At 42.8% G+C, this 22,324-nt stretch overlaps 1 protein-coding gene across 2 annotated transcripts in view; it reads left to right on the forward strand.

Moving 5' to 3' along the window:
• The window catches only part of BRINP3 (BMP/retinoic acid inducible neural specific 3), a 260,642-nt gene extending 244,722 nt beyond the window's left edge, over positions 1-15,920 (forward strand). For both annotated transcript variants that reach the window (XM_083445297.1, XM_083445298.1), the window contains exon 8: positions 14,519-15,920. In XM_083445297.1, the coding sequence (XP_083301423.1) occupies positions 14,519-15,635 (1,117 nt within the window). In that variant the 3' untranslated portion in view covers positions 15,636-15,920. The remainder of the gene's footprint in view (positions 1-14,518) is intronic.
• Positions 15,921-22,324: the final 6,404 nt, after the last annotated feature.

Raw genomic sequence — 22,324 nt, forward strand, 5'->3', positions numbered from 1 at the left:
CAGTTTGAATACATTCCCCTCCCTGGTTTTGTAGTGTCTTTTGTGGATTTCAAACTTTTTTTTGGTTCCAGGTAACTTTGTACACGGGACGCGGGTGGCGCTGTGGGTTAAATCACAGAGCCTAGGGCTTGCCGATCAGAAGGTGGTGGTTCGAATCCCCGCGGCGGGGTGAGCTCCCATTGCTCGGTCCCTGCTCCTGCCAACCTAGCAGTTCGAAAGCATGTCAAAGTGCAAGTAGATAAATAGGTAGCACTCTGGCGGGAAGGTAAATGGCGTTTCCGTGTGCTGCTCTGGTTTGCCAGAAGCGGATTAGTCATGCTGGCCACATGACCCGGAAGTTGTACGCCGGCTCCCTCGGCCAATAAAGCGAGATGAGCGCCGCAACCCCAGAGTCGGTCACGACCTAATGGTCAGGGGTCCCTTTACCTTAACTTTGTACACACCAAAGTTTCTCCTAAAGAACCTCTCCATCATCCGCCATAAAACCCTGGTGTGATTCGAATGATTTTGGAAGATGTGGCAGCCTGCCTGCTGGGTTCATGAGGTCCATAGGTTGTGTGCGTCACTGTACATTGAGTGCATTCGACATCATGCTCCAAATGCCTTTACATTGCAGGTTTACATTACAATGCCTTTACATTACAAGGTTGGCAGCAGTGGGCAAGATGCCTTCCATGGAATCTTCTATGGATCTCATACAGGAACTTCTGGTGACATTGTTTGAGAAAAGACTCTCCCATAATAACTGCAGGTGACAACTTCATGGAGAAAATATCCTATTTTCAACCATCCCCGCCTCTAATTATTTTTCTGATGTGTGAAATTTCAGAAGTGTCCTAGATAGGGTTGTGCTAAACCTTTCAACACATCTCTTATTTAGCATTGAGGATGGGGGTAGGAAGAAATGTCCCAAAGATTGGGCTAGCAAAATTCTTCAATTATTTTTTTAAAAAATGAGGTTAGCATACTTTTGTGCTATATGGGTTGACCAAGGATTCCCCCACCCTTTTCAACAGCAGAGAGCTGCTAATGGCAGGCAACACTCTCTACAGGATGGGTAGCAAATATGGTGCTCTTCAGATGGTGTGGACTGCAGCATCCATCACCTCTGTCCATGGACCTTGCTGGGTGGGGCTGATAGGAATTGTAGTCCACAGCGTATGGAGAGAGCACCATGTTGGCTACAAGACACACTTCATGGCTGTGTTGCCAGAAGACTGTCCCTAGAAGTGCACTTAGATGCCCATAAGGAGATGGTTCACACAGGTCTTCTCCACTTATTTTGATAAAAGGAATGGCTATGCTCTCTCACCCTCATGCTTTCTAGAACATATAAATACATATCAGTTGGAATGCCTGCAGGTCTCTGGATTTGTTGCTCTAGTTTTTAACTAATTTGAACTTGAGTAGAGCAGAAATCCTGGCCATTGTAAATGCAAAGGCAACATTGATCAGATATTTGTGTTGGACGGAAAGATAGATCACAGTAGGCTTGTGGGAGGGCTCATTGTGTGCAAACTACCATTTCCTTTGACTAGTCATCTTTTATTTCCATCCCCTCCCCCCCCCCGCCCCCATATTTGATCAGAATAGTGAAAAGAAGAAAATGTATACTTTCCTGTGTCTTTGAATGCCCCCCTCTCTGTCTTTCCTATTATATGCAAGGCTTTATGGTGCTGTTTTTTTATCTTAATGATATACTATCCCTTTCTTTTCATTCAGTGTAGATGTCCACTGCAGAGGGAAAAAATCCATTTCATTCCTGTGCAGATATTATATTTAGAGGCAACATTACATACACATTGTTACATTGTCATCTGAATCTGAAAAGAAAATGAAAGAGTACAAGGGAAGATGAAATTCTCAGCAAGTCAACTCTTCAGTTATAATTTGCAATGTGCCCATGGTTTAAGTCAACACCGTATATAAATTGTCTTTAAAAGGTCGTGGAATTAACCATGCAGCAATTTCTGATTGTTGCAGACTGAAGCCAGAGGTTGTGGCAAGCTGATTGCCACTGCTGAAACTTTGATGCTATGTCTCCCTGCCATCTTTTCTCTGCAACAGCTACAAAATTATGTGTTGTGCCTTTCCCTGCCCCTGCTTCCCTATGTGGGGGAAGGAAAACACATAAGATGATGATTTTCACATCACAGGCCTCAGTCAGCTGACCAGGTGTGATGGCATTGAGCATTCATGAACATTTCAACAGTTCATCATAATGTTTGTAGTCCAACTTTTCTGAGGAGGAGAAAATTGACAGTATGACTGAATTTAAAATCTTACATAAACTCTTTTGACAGGGGTATCTTTGTGTGGGGCATTCTGTGGAGTGGAAAGAAGCCTTGAGGAAGTAGAAAAGCTAAGTGGTCTGTGACAGAGATGAAGGATAGCTGAAGGGAGGGCGAAGATTGAAACCCGCAATGGGAATCAAGGCAACTTCTTGGTTGCAGACTTTTATTAGAGTTTTGTAGTTGCAACTCTAGCAACTGCTCTAGAAGCCTTGCAAGGCATGAACAGATTTCTTCAGCTCATCCAAACATGCAGCGTTTCAGAAGCATCGGCATTTCTTTAAATTTGTCATAAAAATCCATTCTAGCTCTCCGACGTTAAGGTTGACTTGTGGAAAATGTTAGGCTAGAGATAGAACTGGTCTTGCTATCCTGTAGCCAATGGAGAAAGATTTGGCAGCAGAGAAAATGTGATGACTCCTCAAAGCAAGAGAGTATGTGCAGCCATCAACACTTGCCTGTTTGATTATCCACCAGCAAAGCTTCTCAGCTTCTCAGCAATCCTAGCAGCCCAACATGCTAACTGCTGGGCACTGGAGAGGAGAGATTACAGCCTTGCAGGGAAATATCATAGGCAGGAACTGGCAGGAAAGATTCCAAATGAAATCTTTTGTGCAGCTTTAAATGTTCATTAAACAGAAATGCTCTTCACCAAAGAGAGGGTAAGCAGGACATCAAAAGCAGCTGGATAAATTGGATTTCTGATTGGCAAGCTAATGGGCACGAGATTTGTGCCTGAGAACATAACCTTTATGCAGGGATTCATTGCTATTCAATGAAATTCACTCTGCCCAGCAGGAAATCCTCAACAGGGCAAGGGGAGTATTGAAGCTCGGGGATTGTAGTTTTAGCTAGTGGCTCTTCAATAATAGACTGCAATTATCCACCTCCAGTCCACATCATTGCCTTCCTAACCTTTCTGCCAGTTGGGCGTCCTTATCACAGCCACCCTGCCAATGAGTGAATTGCTGAAAATCCCCAGTAAATTGGAGCTGAGTTTCTATATATAAAAAAACAACAGCTAAGTCCTCTGGCACCTTAAAGGCTAGCCTATTTATTGGGGCCTAAGTGGGCTGTAGCCCACCATTCTCAGATGGTAATGTAGTCTGCATGTTGCATTCAACTGATTCGCCTTGCATTTACCAGGCCACTTCTGCAAACTTTTAAAAAAAAATCTCCCTAATTCAAGTGCCAACACAGGAGAGTTCTATACACATGGTTTGAGCCAGTGCTCTTTTCCTAGAAAAAGAGGTGCCGGAACTCACCATTAACACCTCCTTTTTTCTCTAATAATGGCAATGGCGCCTACCTGAGAGGTGCCAGAACTGAGTTCTGGCACGTTTTGGCTGGAAAAAATAGCCCTGGTTTTAGAATACAGTGGTACCTTGGGTTAAGAACTTAATTCGTTCTGCAGGTCCATTCTTAACCTGAAACTGTTCTTAACCTGAGGTACCACTTTAGCTAATGGGGCCTCCCACCACTGCTGCCGCCACACAATTTCTGTTCTCATCCTGGAGGAAAGTTCTTAACCCGAGGTACTATTTCTGGGTTAGCGGAATCTGTAACCTGAAGTGTATATACCCCGAGGTACCACTGTATATATATATATATGCAACCCAGAAATGGTCATAAAAGGGGGAGGGATCTGCCAAAATGACCAAAACAGCTCTAGATGGTGGGAATCAGTTCCAGGGCTCTGAGTGGAGCACACGTATCACATCATGTAAATAATGAAGAGATGAGATGTGGTCTTACTCCTCCAACATACAAATTGTAGCACCAAGCCAAGTTAAGAGTAGTGTTCCTGTGTGGATGAGCCAACCTCAACTGGGAAGAGTAGCATCTCCATGAGTGAGTGCAAAGTTGCTGCTTCAGGTCCAAGCATCTCCAGGTAAAGGGCCTCAGAGAGCACAAGTAGACAAAGACCCTAGAAAGACATGGACTGTCATAAAATTCTATGTCAGGGCTAGCTAACGTTGTGCCCTTCAGATGGCATTTTAGACTACAACTCCCATCATCCTGTCTTTGAAAATTCTACTCAATATTGATCCAACGTAGAACTTCAACGTATAGTTAGCAGAGCAAAAAATTAAACAAGTTGCAGGATTCCCGAAAAAAATAGACCAGAGGCAATTGCATTTCATCCAACAGAGCTTTACTGCTACTGAAGGCAAATGAGCATAATGGTCACAAACCCAATGCATTCAGGACTGGCCCTGTCCATAAGAAATCCAGTTGCAATAGACTTCTCTTAAACTTACAGCAACTTATAATAAGACTAAACCTTAACACTATATACAGAATACCACACCAAACAGAAAAGAGATAGAAAGTGAGAAACTCAGGCTCCTTCTGGCCCTACTATTATAGTCAAAATGACCTTGACAGAAAGAGATGAGAACCAGTTTAAGCCAGCTGTACTCAGCTTCTCTGAAGGAATAACCCAAACATCATAAACCTTTTGCTTGTTTCTTTCACACAGAGAAGCTTCCAGAACCCTCTTGAATTAGAATAGGAAAGATCTCTACACCATAGCTGTCAACTTTCGCCTTTTCTTGTGAGGAATCCTATTCGGAATAAGGAAATTTCCCGTTAAAAAAGGGAAACGTTGACAGCTATGCTCTATGCATCAGATCAATACTTTCTGCATTAAGAAATGCAAACTGACACATCCCTCACCTTTGGCTATGCAGGTTGGAACTCATGGGAGTTGTAGTCCAACAAAAATCTGGAGGCCACCCCTGAGCTGGATGTACCAGTGGGCCAATTTTGTATAAAACCGCTTCAACTACCCTAACGTATCATGAACCAACAGAAGCCTCATGGACTTCTTTTTTTAAAAAAAGAATACTTGTAGGTGTGATCCTGAATTCACTTGCATGGATGGGAGCTGGACGTGTTGGCGGGCCGGATTCCACAGCCTGTTATCTCTGTAGCCGAGAGTGCCTTATTTCAGAGATCCTGCAAACACAAATAATAAATCATAAGCGTAGTTTTCCTCTAAAAGTCAAAGATGCGAAAAGATCATCTTCCGCGCTGATTTTTTCCCAAGGTGCCGCAGTTTGTCATCTAAAGTACTCAAGAACCATTAAAAACAACTTTGTTGAGGCTCATACAAATGTTAGGAAGGATTTCAGCCCGCAACATAACACATAAGTATATGCCACAGCAGGCTCGAGAACGTAGTCACCATATTTTCACTTGTCACAGCGACATATCCTTTAATGGAATCCTTTTTTTCAAAGCAGCAAATGTTGACTTCTCCAATCCATTACCCCATTATTAATGGTAGCTTTTAAGAAAGCGCTATGAAAAGCAGATACATTCAATTAATCCTTTCAAGGGTTGCTTCCCACTAAGGAGAAATTTAAAGGGTGCCTGAGTGCGCTGCCTTTTTGAAGATTACACATCCCTGTCAATAAATTGCACTAAGTAAAAGTAAAATCTTATTAACACTGCTTTGCGGGACGAGTTAAGACTTAGTCCCTGTAGTATTCATCAACATAAACAACTGATAATAAACAGAAAATATCTTTCTGAGGGGTTGGGGCCATGGAATCTAGGAATTGTTATTTTGAAAAAATGCTGTCAAATGCCATCTATTCCTTTTCCAACAACCAAAGCTGCCATTGTTAACACTGGAGTCATCAATACATTAAAAGGTTAAGTGCCCTTTCTAAAACAACATCATTCCTATTTCACCTTTCTCCCTATTGACAATGCATGGGGAACCTCTATGCATTTAACTCACATGGGGTTCCAGTTTGGCCCACAAGGCCATTTTCCCCAAGCCTCACCCACACCTGACATCATAGGATATCAGGTGTGGGAGAGGTATAGTTGCAGCTGTAAATGAACCATTAGCAACATTACAGAACACTCCCATTTTTTCCTCTGGAAGCAGGCCTTTCTTTCTTTCTTTCTTTCTTTCTTTCTTTCTTTCTTTCTTTCTTGTATAATATTTTTTATTAATTTTTAATCACAATAATCCAATAAGAGCCACGTTATCACAAGACCAAATTACAATACAATTAAAAAAGCCAATTATTCAAATACCAAATTAAACAATTTTGGGTGACTTCCCGTGTGCTGGATTTCAGGGTACGAAGTTCTTGTTTCTTTCTTTCTGCTTCCATAATCTTGATTAGTTCAATTACAACAGTTCTGGTCTTGATCCTTTATTTAACAGCCACTGATTTCATTACTTTCATTCGTAATAGCGTATTTTATAATTTTTAATTCTGCAAGAAGAGTTTATGTCCTGTAAATTTCTGTGTGAGATGTTTATTTTCCATTTGTTTCTTCATTCTTCCTGTTGTAATCCAACATACACAGCATCTCTGCTTCCACTTTTTCACGCTCTCTCTTCTCAAAGGCTGTATTTTTCACTGAGTCACACGCCATCTTGTTTGTGTGTCGAGGTCCCCCAAGCCACCACTAAATAATTCACAATTCACACATATTTTTTGTTTAAGGTTTTTGGCATCATTTTGGCCACAACTTTATTAAAATACATAAATGTGAGTGGTTGCTTAGGCATTGGTTATGACTATCTGTCCCCATGCCCAGGGACAGAACTGACTTCTGGATTCCAGCGAAAGCCAGTGAGGGAAAACAATATTGGGGAGAGCATGGAGCCGGGCACCAGACCCTCATCCCCCCCCCCCCCCGCATGCTCCCAGGGGCTTGCGCAGCCCTAAGCCCCATTCAGGGGTACGGACAAAATAATGGCAAGCCCCTGGATTCCTTTAACGGAATTCCCTTTCCGCAGCAGCATTGGAGGGGCAAGCACTTACCCCTCCACCAACCAATTTTTAAACCAATGCCTAACCGCAACCTTACAAGTTGTGATGATTTGCTATGCAGTAGGCAAAAACCAAATGGCATCAGCCAATCAGCCAAATGGACAAAATTCCTACCAGGCCCCTGCCCCAAAAGCAGACGACCCCATGACAGGCATAGCAAGGTCAAACGCAAGAGCCCTAGATTAGGGAGGGTGGGCGGGTGATCCGATGCATGCAGCAAAAGAGCCCAGTCAGTGCTATGTGACTTGATTGTATAACCTTTGGTCCATCCCCCTAAATGGCAACACCAAAATTTGCCCAGTAACCTAACCGCCCAATCACTGCGAATGGTCATCCATACTAACCCGCCCAGCAACAGAGGGGTGGCCTGTTCAGACCCCACCGCAACACTCTTTGAAGGAGAACACGCTTTGTCAAAATCTAACAAGAGGTCTGGCGTCGCCTTGCTTTCAGCCCTTGTTATAATTCACATATAATACAAGTCCTACCTTGACTATTTCCACTCAGGAACTCCCAAGGACAGCCAATCCCTGCTGCAAATGGGCTTCCTTTTAGCACTGAGTTCAAATTCTGCATGGAATGCAAGTTTGCCTATGGAATCACCTGCAGTAAAACTCTCCAGTCCGAGTTCCCAAGTACAGTTTATCCTTACCACAAACAGGGCTTGCTTTTCACACCGAATTCACTGGAAGTGGCTTAGAATTCTTCTTTTGCAACCACAGCTGACAATTGCAAATGGAGTATTTCCCTTTAACTGTCTGTGCCACTGAAAATAATTATATTCCATCATTCGGAATCCAAACATCCTGGGGTAGATTTGGGTAGGTCTCATTTTGTAAGCCTCTTTGCTAACAGTAGAACATCTTGCATCCTGCTGAAAATACTCTGTGGGAGCTTATGGCCCCAGAGTATATAAGTAAGCACACATACAGTTCTGGAAGGTGCATTTCCCCCCCCTGCTGTGTATTGATGTATGTCATTTCACGGTGCATTTTAACGAAAGAGCATTTGCATCTAAAACATACACATGGAGAAATTTGATATTAAATGCCACGTTCCCCCCAGAGTAAGAAGTTATGAACTTTCTAGGAGGTTTGCAAATTGTATGTGACTTTGTTCAATCAATAAGCAACCAGGAGGGCAAATCTGTTGTTAAGAAGATAAGAGTACACCATGATAGCTTCACAAACAGCTGCTCCTTATCTGTCTGATATAGTACTTAAGTTTGATGAGCTTAATTAAAAATAATGAAAACTACCTTTTTAAAGGTTAAATTGTCTCCTCTCTCTTTTTTCTTTTTGCTCTGACATCTTGGAGAAGTATAAGGCATTATCGCTCTGCCAGACCTTAGATAACCGGCAGAAGATCAGCGCAAGATAATAATGTGAAGGTCACAGGCTAATTAAGGCAGGTGTTTTGCTATGGTCTGGGAGAGTCCAAGGTCTTCAAGTGTGCAGATCAGGGGCATTTTCCACTGAGTATTGGTAGAATTCATTAGCAAGAAAGGTTATTCCTTTAGCCAGTAAGACTGCCTTCCATCTAAAGAATTTAACTTGCATTTTCATAAATGAATCAACAAAATTACAATTACATTTCTCTATTGCCAATTTAATGAAGGAAAGACATTTTTACTGTTTTCTTTCTCATTCCCTGCTACAGTAATAATCATAGAATTGTAGAGTTGGAAGGGACAGCGAGGGTCGTCTAATTCATCCACCAGCGATGCAAGAATCTTTTGCCCAACTTAAACAGGGCTTTGAACTCACAACCCTGAGATTAACACATTAATGTATCCTAGACTCTCAAACCCACATTCTTTAGTTCATCATTCCACAAACCCCACAAATGGATCTGCCAGGTTTGGACCGACCCAACAGAGGTAGCACAACTCTATAGAAACCATGCTTTGTAAAAAAAGACTTCTACCCACCCACTCATTCCAATCCATTTTTTATTTGATTGATTGACCTTTCCCTTCTCTTTATTAACCATGGATTTGTGTTACATTTTGCTGCAAACAGGTTGTCTTGTTTCTGCCTCCCCTGGGAGGTAGGACTACTCAGTTATGTCATTTGTATAAATGTACTTACTATCAATGCCATCACCTCTATGATTTAAGAGCTTATCTGAACACGTGAAAATTGTTTTATTTGTTATTTAAATTTATATAACACACTTCATCAAAAGACCACAGAGTGATTTATAAAATAGAACATAAAAGTCAATGCATAACATAATCTTAAAATAGTTATATAAATTCAATTGTAATAATAATAAATGTGTAATAAAATACGGATCACACAACAGCAAAAGCATTAAAAAGGGAGGGGGGAATCAGCAGCAGGATATCTGAAATACAGTGCATAAATACAGAATCTTCACTTTTTTCAAAAGATGGCTCTTGATCCCAGTCCCCATAGAAAATGAAAGTATTTTAAAGAGGGGAAAGATGGTGCCTGCTCTTCTCCTAGCAATTAAGTAGTGCTAGTCAGTGTGGGTGTGATCCTTCAGCGAAAGGTCTGTTACTCAACTCCAGATTTCTAATTTGAGATATTTATTAAATGATTCAAGAGCAGTACAAAGGAGAGAAATATTAGGTAATGTTGAAATAAAAGTCCCTATTATCTAAATAACCCTTACATTTAATAGAGACCGTCACATTATTTTCAGTAACAGGTGAGTGTAGCATTCCGTGGTTTCTGTACTGCTTGGAACCAGGCAAAGTTTCCCCCAGGCCAATGAAGATGGAGCCAAAAGACACATATGAATCTATTTCTTTTAGATTTGTAGGAAGAGAGACTTGCATTGGAGAGAAGCAAGCAACCAATTGGATAGGGCCCTGGACTTTTCAGATTCTAAACATACCCACATCAATGATGATGGTTAACATTGACTTGATACACACATAACATTAAGCCATGGTTTAACAAACTAGGAGATAACACAGATCACCACAGACGCAATCAAACAAACCATGGCTTGTTTCCCCAAATTTGTGTTTTGTTTATCAGCTTGTAGCGCCTCGTGTCTTTGTAGCAATCTTTGTGATAGGGTGGGATTGGGGACATGGGTGGCACTGTGGGTTAAACCACAGAGCCTAGGACTTGCCGATCAGAAGGTCGGTGGTTCAAATCCCCATGACGGGGGTAAGCTCCTGTTGCTCGGTCCCTGCTCCTGCCAACCTAGCAGTTCAAAAGCACATCAAAGTACAAGTAGATAAATAGGTACCGCTACAACGGGAAGGTAAACAACATTTCCGTGCGCTGCTCTGGTTCACCAGAAGCGGCTTAGTCATGCTGGCCACATGACCCGGAAGCAGTACACCGGCTCCCTCGGCCGATAAAGTGAGATGAGCGCCGCAACCCCAGAGTCGGCCACGACTGGACCTAATGGTCAGGGGTCCCTTTACCTTTACTAGGGTAGGATAGCCAACCAAACCACGGTTAAGGAAGTGCGATGTGTTCACACATAATGCCACACCATAGTTAAAACAAACCAAGGTTTTTAAACCAAGAACAAACCATAAAGCGATCAAATAACCACGGTTTAATAATGTTATGTGTTACCACATTAGTGTCATGTGTGAACCAGGCTATTTAGTTCACAGAGTAGCTTTAAAGGGTTTGCTTGAATAGAATCTCCTTTCTTTTAGTTAAAACGCTTTCATTATACGATCATACTGACTTAAGCCATGGCTGATACAAATTGTGCTTCCTTTATGAACCATGAACGGAAATCAGTGTAGGAGTGGATTTGCAAGCATTGGCTACAAGTTAACCATAATTGGCATAGAAGCACATGTAACATGAAACCATGAATAGCAATGGCAATAGAAGAGATCAGAAAAACACATTGGAGGAGGTTCTGGGGTGGAGTACATAAACCTGCAGGCCACTCTCAATCTTTTGATTTGTTTTAAGAGATTTTCAGGAGTAGAATGGGCTTGAAGAATATTGGCACACTTCTCTTGTCACAGAGGATGAAAATGGAGAGCATGTGACAAATGGGGTTGCTGAAGGTATCCACATAAACTCAAACAGACTGCACAATGAACAAGAGACATGTAAATAAAACATGTTCCGTGACGTTTTTGTGCTTTAAGGTATTTCAGACAGCGCTTTACGTTTTTCTGATGTTTCCTTACCTGATAACTTCCATCTTTTATATGATTTGTCACATGACATAAAAGCCAATTCTGAGAATCTAGCGGAAGTTTAGGAGAGCTCATTACCATGTTCATTGCTTCCAGGGGATGAAGAAAATCTTTTGCAACCCCGTTAACTTGGAAAATTGCAGTTTTGTATCTGTAATTTCGCAAGACGAAAAAAGGGACACTGTATAGTTCTTTCCTGTTATTTGAAATTGAGTGTGACTTGGCAGCATATCGGTCAGAAAGCAATAATGCAACATGTAATGTGGTGTAAAAGGAATATTAGATAATCAGGATATAACATTATAACTAAGAAAACGAATGCAATGAACCTCTTGTCTGAATACAGCCAAATTCCCACTCCATGGCATTGGCTGTTGCTTCCAGGATCAGGAAAACTTGGGATATGATGATATCATGTCACATATTTTTATTTACAGTCATACCTCATGTTACATTTGCTTCACGTTACGTTTTTTCAGGTTGCGTCCTGCGGCCACCCGGAAGTACTAGAAAGGGTTGCTTCCGGGTTTCGCCGCTCGCACATGCGCACAAGCACCAAATCGCACTACACACCTGCACAGATACAGCGCTTCAGGTTGCGGGCTTTTCATGTTGCAAATGGGTCTCCGAAACGGATCCCGTTCGCAACCAGAGGTACCACTGTTCTAGAAATTACAGAAGAGAAAGAGACATGAGGTTACGGCTCACAGTGACAGCTAAGTGTCCCCTGTAACCTCCAATTCTGCCCTAAGTGGCATCTCTGACCTTGGAAGACATCTTTGAGATGTCTCTTTTTGTACCTGTTTTCCCAGGGATACCTTGTACCCGCTGAGTATTCACTGTGCCAAAAGACACAACGAGTGTTTTCGAAGCTATTGCACCAAGAAACCAGTTCTTTATAATTTATATAAGATATTGTTTAGTCGTTTAGTCGTGTCCAACTCTTTGTGACCCCATGGACCAGAGCACGCCAGGCACTTCTGTCTTCCACTGCCTCCCGCAGTTTGGTCAAACTCATGCTGGTAGCTTCGAGAACACTATGCAACCATCTCGTCCTCTGTCGTCCCCTTCTCCTTTTGCCCTCCATCTTTCCCAACATCAGGGTCTTTTCCAGGGAGTCTTCTCTTCTCATGAGGTGGCCAAAGTACTGGAGCCTCAGCTTCACGATCTGTCCTTCCAGTGAGCACTCAGGACTGATTTCCTTAAGAATGGATATAGAAGATACCTGACCTGATTATGACCCAGTTCAGTCAGGCAGGCCATGGCAGTCTTCAAATAGTGGAGGCCAAGCATAGTGTGACTCCTGCTACCATGTACATAATCACATGTGTGATGTGAAGCCTCATAAAATGGCACCCTGCTTCTTCCTCCTCCCTCATAAAGGAAAAGGGAGATTATGTGCATGGAACTTTATGTGGCCTGGTGGAATGCTTTCAGTGCATATTAATTTAGATTTATGTAGAATGGAAGTGGCAATCATCAATTCATCATACAAAACAAACTGCTATTATCCAAGTAAATACCTGAGCTGGTCTATTTAATCTCAGATGTGGTTTTTAGCTTTCCCATGTTCTGTTCTTGTTAACATCTCATTTATGGTACAGAAGAAAAACTACAATTCCCTTATGTCAATTACTGGAGCAGTTCCATGCTGACTTACTCACCTCTTAAATCAACAGTGCATTTGGCCTCTTGTATTTTCTGCACCACAGCAAAAGAGTATGCAGAAACCTTCATCAATATTAAACAGAATCGACACAGCCACTGCCAAAATATGCTCTTCAATCCATGCAGTTCTTGGACTGGGACAAGCATCCTGGAAAACTACAATGAAGATCACTGTTTCTCTCAACCATTGTCATTCCACATGGTCTGTTTTCCTGGAAACTCTCCCTTTCCAATCTAGTCTCCAGATTCCATTGTTGGTTTCCATTGTTATTTAATTTTGGACTTGGAAGGGGAGAAATGAGATGGCAGAAACATAAAGGAGTATCTTCATCTGTTTTGCACATGGAGGGGAAAATGCACAGACAATGCTCATCTACCCATCAATAGGATCGTTGTGCTATGATTCATTCAGGAAATTATTCCTGGGACTACTACAATAAACAATATGGAAATCTTTCAGGGAACACTATGAAATTCACTACCACAAGATGTCATGATGGCTGCCAATTTGGACAGCTTTCAAGGGGGATTAGACAATTCGTGGAGAATAAAGCTATCAAAGGCTGCTAGTAAAGATGGCTATATATTTACCAACAGTGTAAATATGCCCCTGAATACCAATAGTTGGGGAACTTGTTGGCTTCCTGAAGAATCTAGTTGACCACTGAGCAGAGCTCAGGATGACCCAGACTTGGACTTCTTGAGGGTGCCTGGGGAGGGAAGCACACATATTCCAACCAACAATTTGTTCCTTAACATGTTACAGGAGTTACAGTTAAGTTTATGTCGCAGCTCCACCCAACGTGTAGATTTGGCTCTTTCAGAGGAATAACACCACCAGTGCCCACCCTATGGTGGTTTATGTCTTTTTCTTTGTAGAACAAAAGTGCTTAGAATCTTGGTACTGTTTTTGGAGGACAGGGGGTCAGGTAGGTGTGGAGAACTCCCTAGTCCTGAATGGGGTAACTGTGCCCCTGAAGGGCCAGGTGCGCAGCCTGGGAGTCATCTTGGACTCACAGCTGTCAATGGAGGTGCAGGTTAATTCTCTGTGCAGGGCAGCTGTCTACCAGTTCCATCTGGTACGCAGGCTGAAACCCTACCTGCCCACAGACTGTCTCGCCGGAGTGGTGCATGCTCTGGATATCTCCGGGTTGGACTACTGCAATGCTTTCCACGTGGGGCTACCTTTGAGCACAATTCAAAGTGTTGGTGCTGACCTTTAAAGCCCTTGTCCTTTAAAGCCCTTGTCCCAGTATACTTGAAGGAGCATCTCCACCCCCATTGTTCTGCCCGGACATGGAGGTCCAGCTCCAAGGGCCTTCTGGCGCTTCCCTCACTGCAAGAAGCAAAGTTACAAGGAACCAGGCAGAGGGCCTTCTAGGTAGTGGTACCCGCCCTGTGGAATGCCCTCCCATCATGTCAAGGAAATAAACAACTATCTGACTTTTAGAAGACATCTGAAGGCAGCCCTGTTTAGGGAAGTTTTTAATATTTGGTGTTTTATTACTTTATTCTTATTCTGCTGGGAGCTGTCCAGAGTGGCTGGGGATGATGATGATGATTCCATCTCACTGTGCATTTTGCTTTTTTCTGCTTCACAGGTCTTCTACCTACTGGCTGAACCGCATCCAGTCCTTTCTTTACTGCAATGAGAATGGCCTCCTGGGCAGCTTTTCTGAAGAGACTCACTCATGCACATGCCCAAATGACCAGGTCGCCTGCCTTGGCTCCTTGCCCTGCGCTGTGGGAGATGGTTCTGCCTGCTTATCCTGCGCCCCTGACAATCGTACCCGCTGTGGGACCTGTAACACTGGGTATATGCTGAGCCAAGGCCTTTGCAAGCCTGAGGTGGCAGACTCAACGGAGCACTACATTGGGTTTGAGACAGACCTCCAAGATCTGGAGATGAAGTATTTATTGCAGAAAACGGACCGCCGGATTGAGGTCCATGCAATCTTCATCAGCAACGACATGCGTCTCAATAGCTGGTTTGACCCTTCCTGGCGCAAAAGGATGCTCCTTACTCTGAAGAGCAACAAGTACAAATCCAGCCTGGTCCACATGATCTTGGGTCTCTCTCTCCAAATTTGCCTAACAAAGAACAGCACCTTGGAGCCTGTCCTGGCTGTTTACGTCAACCCTTTTGGAGGCAGCCACTCCGAGAGTTGGTTTATGCCTGTCAATGAAAACAGTTTCCCAGACTGGGAGCGGACTAAACTGGACTTACCACTTCAGTGTTATAACTGGACGCTGACTCTAGGCAACAAGTGGAAGACCTTTTTTGAAACGGTCCACATCTACTTGAGGAGTCGTATTAAGTCGAATGGTCCCAATGGCAATGAGAGCATCTATTATGAACCGCTGGAGTTTATCGATCCCTCCCGGAACCTGGGCTACATGAAAATCAACAACATCCAAGTGTTCGGCTACAGCATGCACTTTGACCCGGAAGCAATCCGGGACCTGATTTTGCAGTTGGACTACCCTTATACTCAGGGATCCCAGGACTCTGCTCTCTTGCAACTACTAGAGATAAGGGACCGTGTAAATAAACTCTCTCCACCCGGTCAACGTCGTCTAGACCTTTTCTCATGCCTGCTGCGTCATAGACTCAAGCTGTCTACCAGCGAGGTGGTGAGAATTCAATCTGCTTTGCAGGCCTTCAATGCCAAATTGCCAAACACAGTGGATTATGACACAACCAAATTATGTAGTTAACCATAAGTGTGAAGCACAACAGAAAAAATAAAAACCATGACGGAGTTTTTACAGTGCTTTTGTGGAACAGTTTATGTTTGGAAGAGTACATTTAAATTGTCTTTTCAATATCTGTCTTATATCAGTCAATAACGTTGGATGGCAATTTACACCCATGAACTCGCTGACAAATGAATATATTATACCTGCAAATTTTTTTTGGCTTTGTTTTATGAATGAAAATAAATACTGACACCAGTCTAGGAGACATTCTACTTTTTACAATAAATTTCATTTGTAATTTTATATGTTCCGTGGCAATGCTTTTGTGCATTACATCCTCTAGAGGGAACATAAAAGGATACCAATAAAATTTTGTAGCTGAACAGTTATTAAAAAGAAATGCTGTGGGATTCATTATTTTCCCCTCTCGGAAAAAAAAAATGAATAGCATTCTTGATATTGCATTTCTGACCATTTCTGGTGGACAAGATAGAGGTATTTGGTTTTGATACGGAAGCCAGCCAAGACAAAGCTAAAAAGTTATAACATAAAATTATTCTGTAGCACTTGAGTCATCTGACTGTTCCCGTTTTATTTAACAGGATTTAGGCACCATTTAATCGCCAAAACCTCTAAGTAGTTTACAAAATATATATACATTAAAATGATAGATAAATTCAGATGTTAAAAACAAGTCAGCCTCAAAAATGGCAAAATAAAATCAGGTACTAATATCAGTGGGCAGGGAGTTTCAAAGTATAGAGGCTGCCGCACTAAAGGTTCCATTCCTTGCACGTGTAAAAGCAAAATTATGTAGCACTTGTGAAAGTGCCGTTTCTGCAGACTGGAGTGGTCAGGTGGGCATTTATGGGGCAAAGCAATATACTTAATGATGGATTGCTTGCCTAAGAAACTTGAAAAGGGCCTTGTCTTTTTCAGTATGCTGTGCTGAGTTGTACGTATGGCTCAAGTGGCTATATTTTCCATTGTGGGGAAGACTAGAAAGCTTGTGCTAATCTCACATGGGATACAATAAGAATGGCAGTCGGGCAATTTCCTCCCAGAATGAAACAGGGTAATCCAGGGCTCTGGTGAACACAAAGAGGCTCTGATACAAACCCATAGGCTACCTTTTCCTGGTTTAGCTAGGCAGTTGGGGCCTTTTCCCAAGGTGTAGCCACTGTCACATGATGACAGCTTCTAGGAGCCACAGGTGAGAGCAGAGTGGCGACCAAGGTGGACAAATTATGCCAGAAGGAGTACAACATTTCCCCCACCAGAGGTGCTAACCTTCCCTTAGTACACCATACACACTGTAGTATGGTTGGGAATACCATGGCTATACCAGAGAAATACATGACTTTTGAGTATTCTCATGTGTCAAATAAAAACCTGCTCAAATTGTACCAGAACATGAGCTCCCATCGGCACTATACATTTACAGCAGTCTCATACCACTTTAAACAATTGTGAATTCATAGTCTCCAACATGTTGAGTCTGTGTTCCCATGTGAGAACACAGAGCCCAAAAGAGGTGCTTTTTTGAGGCTGTGCATTTTGGGGTGCTGCATGAGTTCACAGCCCTGAACAAATGTGGGGTTTTTTGAGGGGAGGGGGTGAGCTCTCAGTACGAAATTGCACAATGTCACAGTGCCCAAAATGGCCACAGTGCTCTTGTGAGGGGAAACAGGATACTTGCGGGATATGGTATATTCTCCCAAATTCTATTCTCCCAAACTCAGAGCTGTTCCACCAGGCCTTTGGCCAAGGCACAGTCTGACCCTCCTCCTTTGGTAATCCTCACAGAACTCTAGCCCAATGGTCGCCATTAATTTGATTTTGAATTGATTTGAAAATGAATTAATGTTAGAATGCTGTGTTACTTTTATTGTTGTTAGCCGCTCTGAGTCTGGCTTCAGCTGGGGAGGCGGGATATAAGGATATAAATTATTATTATTATTATTATTATTATTATTATTATTATTATTATTAATATTTGGCTAACAGAGATGAGAATAGTTAGGTGCTCCCCTTGCAGAAATGCAATTTCCAGAGATACCTGGGAAGCAGGATTGATTGTTACAATGAATTCTCTCTGAGAAGTGTAACTCTGTGAGCAGATTAGGGAATTTTAAGCATTCATTCATGTAGTCCCCAGAATTCTTTGGGGGAAACCATGTCTGCTTGAAAAGTACGTTGCATATGGGACCGTTTGGATGTGCAGTCAACAGAGGCACCAAGTTGCCCCCAAGACTGAGGAAGCCAGATATGTGTCGAGTGCATGTGATGTCACACGCACAATGTCACATCATCTGAAGGAAGCCGAGCACTCTGCCTCCTTCATCCATCCAGAGCAAGTCAGGCAATTGATCGCCATTGTTGGAGATGAAGTCAGTCAAAAACATTACCAGAAAAGTAAGGGAGCAGCCTGGAAATCTTTTTATGCAGTGTGCAAAGGCAGTTGGTTGCAAAAGTGAATGCCAGCTTGCAACCCGAAGCTTGTGTTCAGTTTATTCATACAGTTAAATCATTTATATGCATCTAATATGACGTGAGGGATGCGGGGGGCGCTGTGGGTTAAACCACAGAGCCTAGGACTTGCCGATCAGAAGGTCGACGGTTCGAATCCCCCGCGATGGGGTGAGTTCCCATTGCTCGGTCCGTGCTCCTGCCAACCTAGCAGTTCGAAAGCATGTCAAAGTGCAAGTAGATAAATAGGTACCACTCTGGCGGGAAGGTAAACGGTGTTTCCGTGTGCTGCTCTGGTTCACCAGAAGCGGCTTAGTCATGCTGGCCACATGACCCAGAAGCTGTACACTGGCTCCCTTGGCCAATCAAGCGAGATGAGTGCTGCAACCCCAGAGTCAGCCACGACTGGACCTAATGATCAGGGGTCCCTTTACCTTTTTAATATGACGTGAAGAAGCACTAGATAGAATGCCCATCACATTTTTCCTTGATCATGGATGAACTTTTCCCAGTGGTTTCAGTCGTGAATCTGTCTAAATGCAACTTGGTGTTCATGCTAGTGTTCATGTGGAGAAAATGAGTGGGAAAATATCTAGGGTTCAATAGAATTCTTTCAGTTTCCCTCCAAAAACCCTCAGAAGATTTGCCTGAGGGGACATCTAAAAAAATGCTTCAGATTTTACAGTCACAACCTCAACAATGTGTGTCCCTCCCTCTCCCCCCACCACTCAGGAGAAATACAATCAATTGTAACATTTCTGCCACTCTCAAAATTCTTCACTAGCTGTGCCTGAGGAAGTAGTGCCAAATCCACTTTAAATTTCATTTAACAACAGTTCATTGATAACAGATCTTTAGTCCCTTGTCTGCCCCTTGGCTTTTTTCCTGAAGACCACTATTTTGAAATTACAATTTGACAACCCTACTTGCTGTTGCTCTTCACTGCCTCCAGAGAGCTCCTTATACCTCAAGCAAACCCATATTTTTGAAAACTCAAGGCGGCACCGACGGCAGGTTGCTTGGGCACATAATTCTGCCTTCCCAGAAAGTATGATAAATTATGTCAATGATAAATCTTCCACATGGGTGACAATAGGACCCGTCTGATGAAATGATGAACTAATAGGGATGCAACCCTGGATTCATAATGCATGGTTTGATTTATTCATTTAACATTTCTCTGATGAAAACAGGGGCGTCCTATTAATAATAATAATAATAATAATAATAATAATAATAATAATATTTATACCCCACCTATTTGACTGGGTTGCCCCAGCCACTCTATGTGGCTTCCAACATATATACAGTGGTACCTCTGGTTGCGTACTTAATTCGTTCCAGAGGTCCGTTCCTAACTTGAAACTGTTCTTAACCTGAAGCACCACTTTAGCTAATGGGGCCTTCTGCTGCTGCCGTGCTGCCACTGCACAATTTCTGTTCTCATCCTGAAGCAAAGGTATTATTTCTGGGTTAGCGGAGTCTGTAACCTGAAGCATATGTAACCTGAAGCGTATGTAACCCGAGGTACCACTGTACAAGCATAATATAACATTAAACATTATAAAAACTTCCCTATACAGGCTGCCTTCAGATGGGCATTGGAATTCAAGAATATCTGGAGAGACACACTTTAACAGCCCCTGATTTAAAATACAGTGGTACCTTGGTTTAAGAACAGCTTGTTTATGAACAACTTGGATTACGAACGCTGCAAACCCTGAAGTAGGTATTTTGGTTTGTGAACTTTGCCATGCAATAAGAATATGTTTCGCTTCCTGTTCAGTGTGTTCCATTTGTAAATTGAGTCCCCTGCTGCTATGGGAAAGCAAGCCTTGGTTTAAGAACGTTTTGGTTTAGGAACGGACTTCTGGAACAGATTAAGTTCATAAACCAAGGTACCACTGTACTAATATCTTGTCTGTCGGTTGCAAAGATTCTTAAGAGAACTTGCAATGGCAGCTTTTGTCATGATCCAATCTCACCCACGGACTTCTTTTTTTTAAAAAAACAAGCCTTGGTTGTACAATATATTTTTATTGGAAGTCAAAGGTGAATATGTGTGTGTACATTTCAAAAGTGAGTCAAAAGCTCTGCCTGGGGCTCCATGTAAGACAATGGGACTTTGGGAGATTTTGCCTTTGACTGGAGTCACTTAACAGGTCTGCTCTTACAAGGAAGTTTCCGACATGCCTCTCTCTCTCTCTCCGTACACACACAATTCCGCAGCTATGTTGTCAACTGCAGTTGCGAAGGCAAGCTCGTTTCTTTAGAACATTTACAGTCCTTTGTTCCGCGGAAGTTCAGCGAGTTCATTCATTTCTCTTTGGGATTGAAGATTTTGAAACAAAAGCCAGCGTTGCTCAAAGATGTGAGTTTGACAGTCCCAGAAATCAAATGGCGATGTTCGGGGGGGGGGGGGCTGAAGACCAGAACAGACAGGTGAGTGGTGAACATTTATACTCGGGTGTAAGAACAGAGATGGAGCTCAATTGTCATTCAGTATTTATGTTTCTCAAATAATTGAAGGCAAGCCCTAAAGCCTTCAAGGCTAGCAAAATATAAGATATTATGACAAGTGTGTAGAGGGAGGTATTGTGTATTGCAAACAATCCTGGGAGATGCCAGTATCGAACTAGGAATCACTCCACTGCCACTAAGATTCTTCAATAACAACCCTCTGAATATTCTGAGGGCATTATTTGGAAATCTGAAGGCCCAAAATGGCTCACGCACTATCAGAAATCATGAACTGAGGGGCTGGGGAGCTCATTAAATCTATGTTGAAAGAGCAAAGAAAGGGAGTAAATGAATAACGCTGGATTCTTCTCCCTGTGTAGTCGGGTGCTGAGTGGTGTTGTTTTTCAAGTTCAAATCCTTAGAATGTAAGAAGAGTGTGGCTGAATTAAACCAAAGGCCAGCAACCTTTTACCGCAAAGCTTGCTGGCTTGCAGAGAGATTTAGAGACTTCCTGCAACCACGTAACCTATTGGAGATGAATGGCATAAAAGGAGAGGGAGAAGAGAACAAACCTTGCCAGCCTGGTCGCCTGGAAGCCATTCCTGCTCACCCCAGGTGACCAGGATTGCAGACATTTTCTGCCTACAGCAGTCATTCATGCTACATGGAGAATTTGTAAGCAGAGGGTCTGTGGTTAGCTAGTGGTGGTGGTTCTCAACTGTTCTGTGTCAGCGCCTTATTTGATTACTCTAAAAAATAGAGGGCTGTAGCTAACCTTTGAGTTGGTCCTTTGAAATTAATGGACCTGACTAACTTAGTTGGGTTCCTTGCAGTAGCATCTTTATTGTGCTAAAATGCAACAGACCTCTGTACATACCTGCTTAGTAATTTCTTCGTATTTGAGGCTGGCAGCGATAACAGAGATATTCAGGTGTAAACAGAAACTCAGGCAAACTGAGGCACCAAGTTACTATTAGAATGAAGTTAAACAGAAGCATCTCCACAAGGGACGCATGGGAGAAAGCCAGTGTGGAATAGTAACCGGACCTGAGTTCAAATACTTATGCATCCAAGGGACTTGCTGGGTGATGTTGTTTGTGGGGTTGTTGTGAAGACAAAAAAGAGGGGGGAAAGCAAGGGGGGGCATTTTCATTGGTTTGCTTGCTTTTGCAAGTCGCTATGGGTTGCCTAGGGACACGGGTGGCATTGTGGGTTAAACCACAGAGCCTGGGGCTTGCCAATCAGAAGGTCGGCGGTTCGAATCCCTGTGACAGAGTCAGCTCCCGTTGCTCAGTCCCTGCTCCTGCCAACCTAGCAGTTCGAAAGCACATCAAAGTGCAAGTAGATAAATAGGTACCGCTCCGGCAGGAAGGTAAATGGCGTTTCCGTGCACTGCTCTGGTTCACCAGAAGCGGCTTAGTCATGCTGGCCACATGACCCAGAAGCTGTACACCGGCTCCCTCGGCCAATAAAGCGAGATGAGTGCCGCAACCCCAGAGTTGGCTACGATTGGACCTAATGGCCAGGGGTCCCTTTACCTTTTTATGGGTTACCTTAGGCAAGATAAAGTGACTAACAAATTTAATGAAAGAATAAATAATAAATACCTATGGGAAGCCTGCAAATGGGATACGGTCCAAAGCTGCCACTATACTTGGTCCATGCCACACCTAAGCATCACGCTTTCTTTGTTAGGATGCAGAAGGGAGCTTTTATTCCTTAATTCTTCTGTTCTGTGAGCCAGTGGCCATAAGAACAAATTAGCCCTACATTTCTTG

This window comes from Podarcis tiliguerta (assembly GCF_965153285.1).
Source record: "Podarcis tiliguerta genome assembly, chromosome: 6".
Lineage (NCBI taxonomy): Eukaryota > Metazoa > Chordata > Lepidosauria > Squamata > Lacertidae > Podarcis > Podarcis tiliguerta.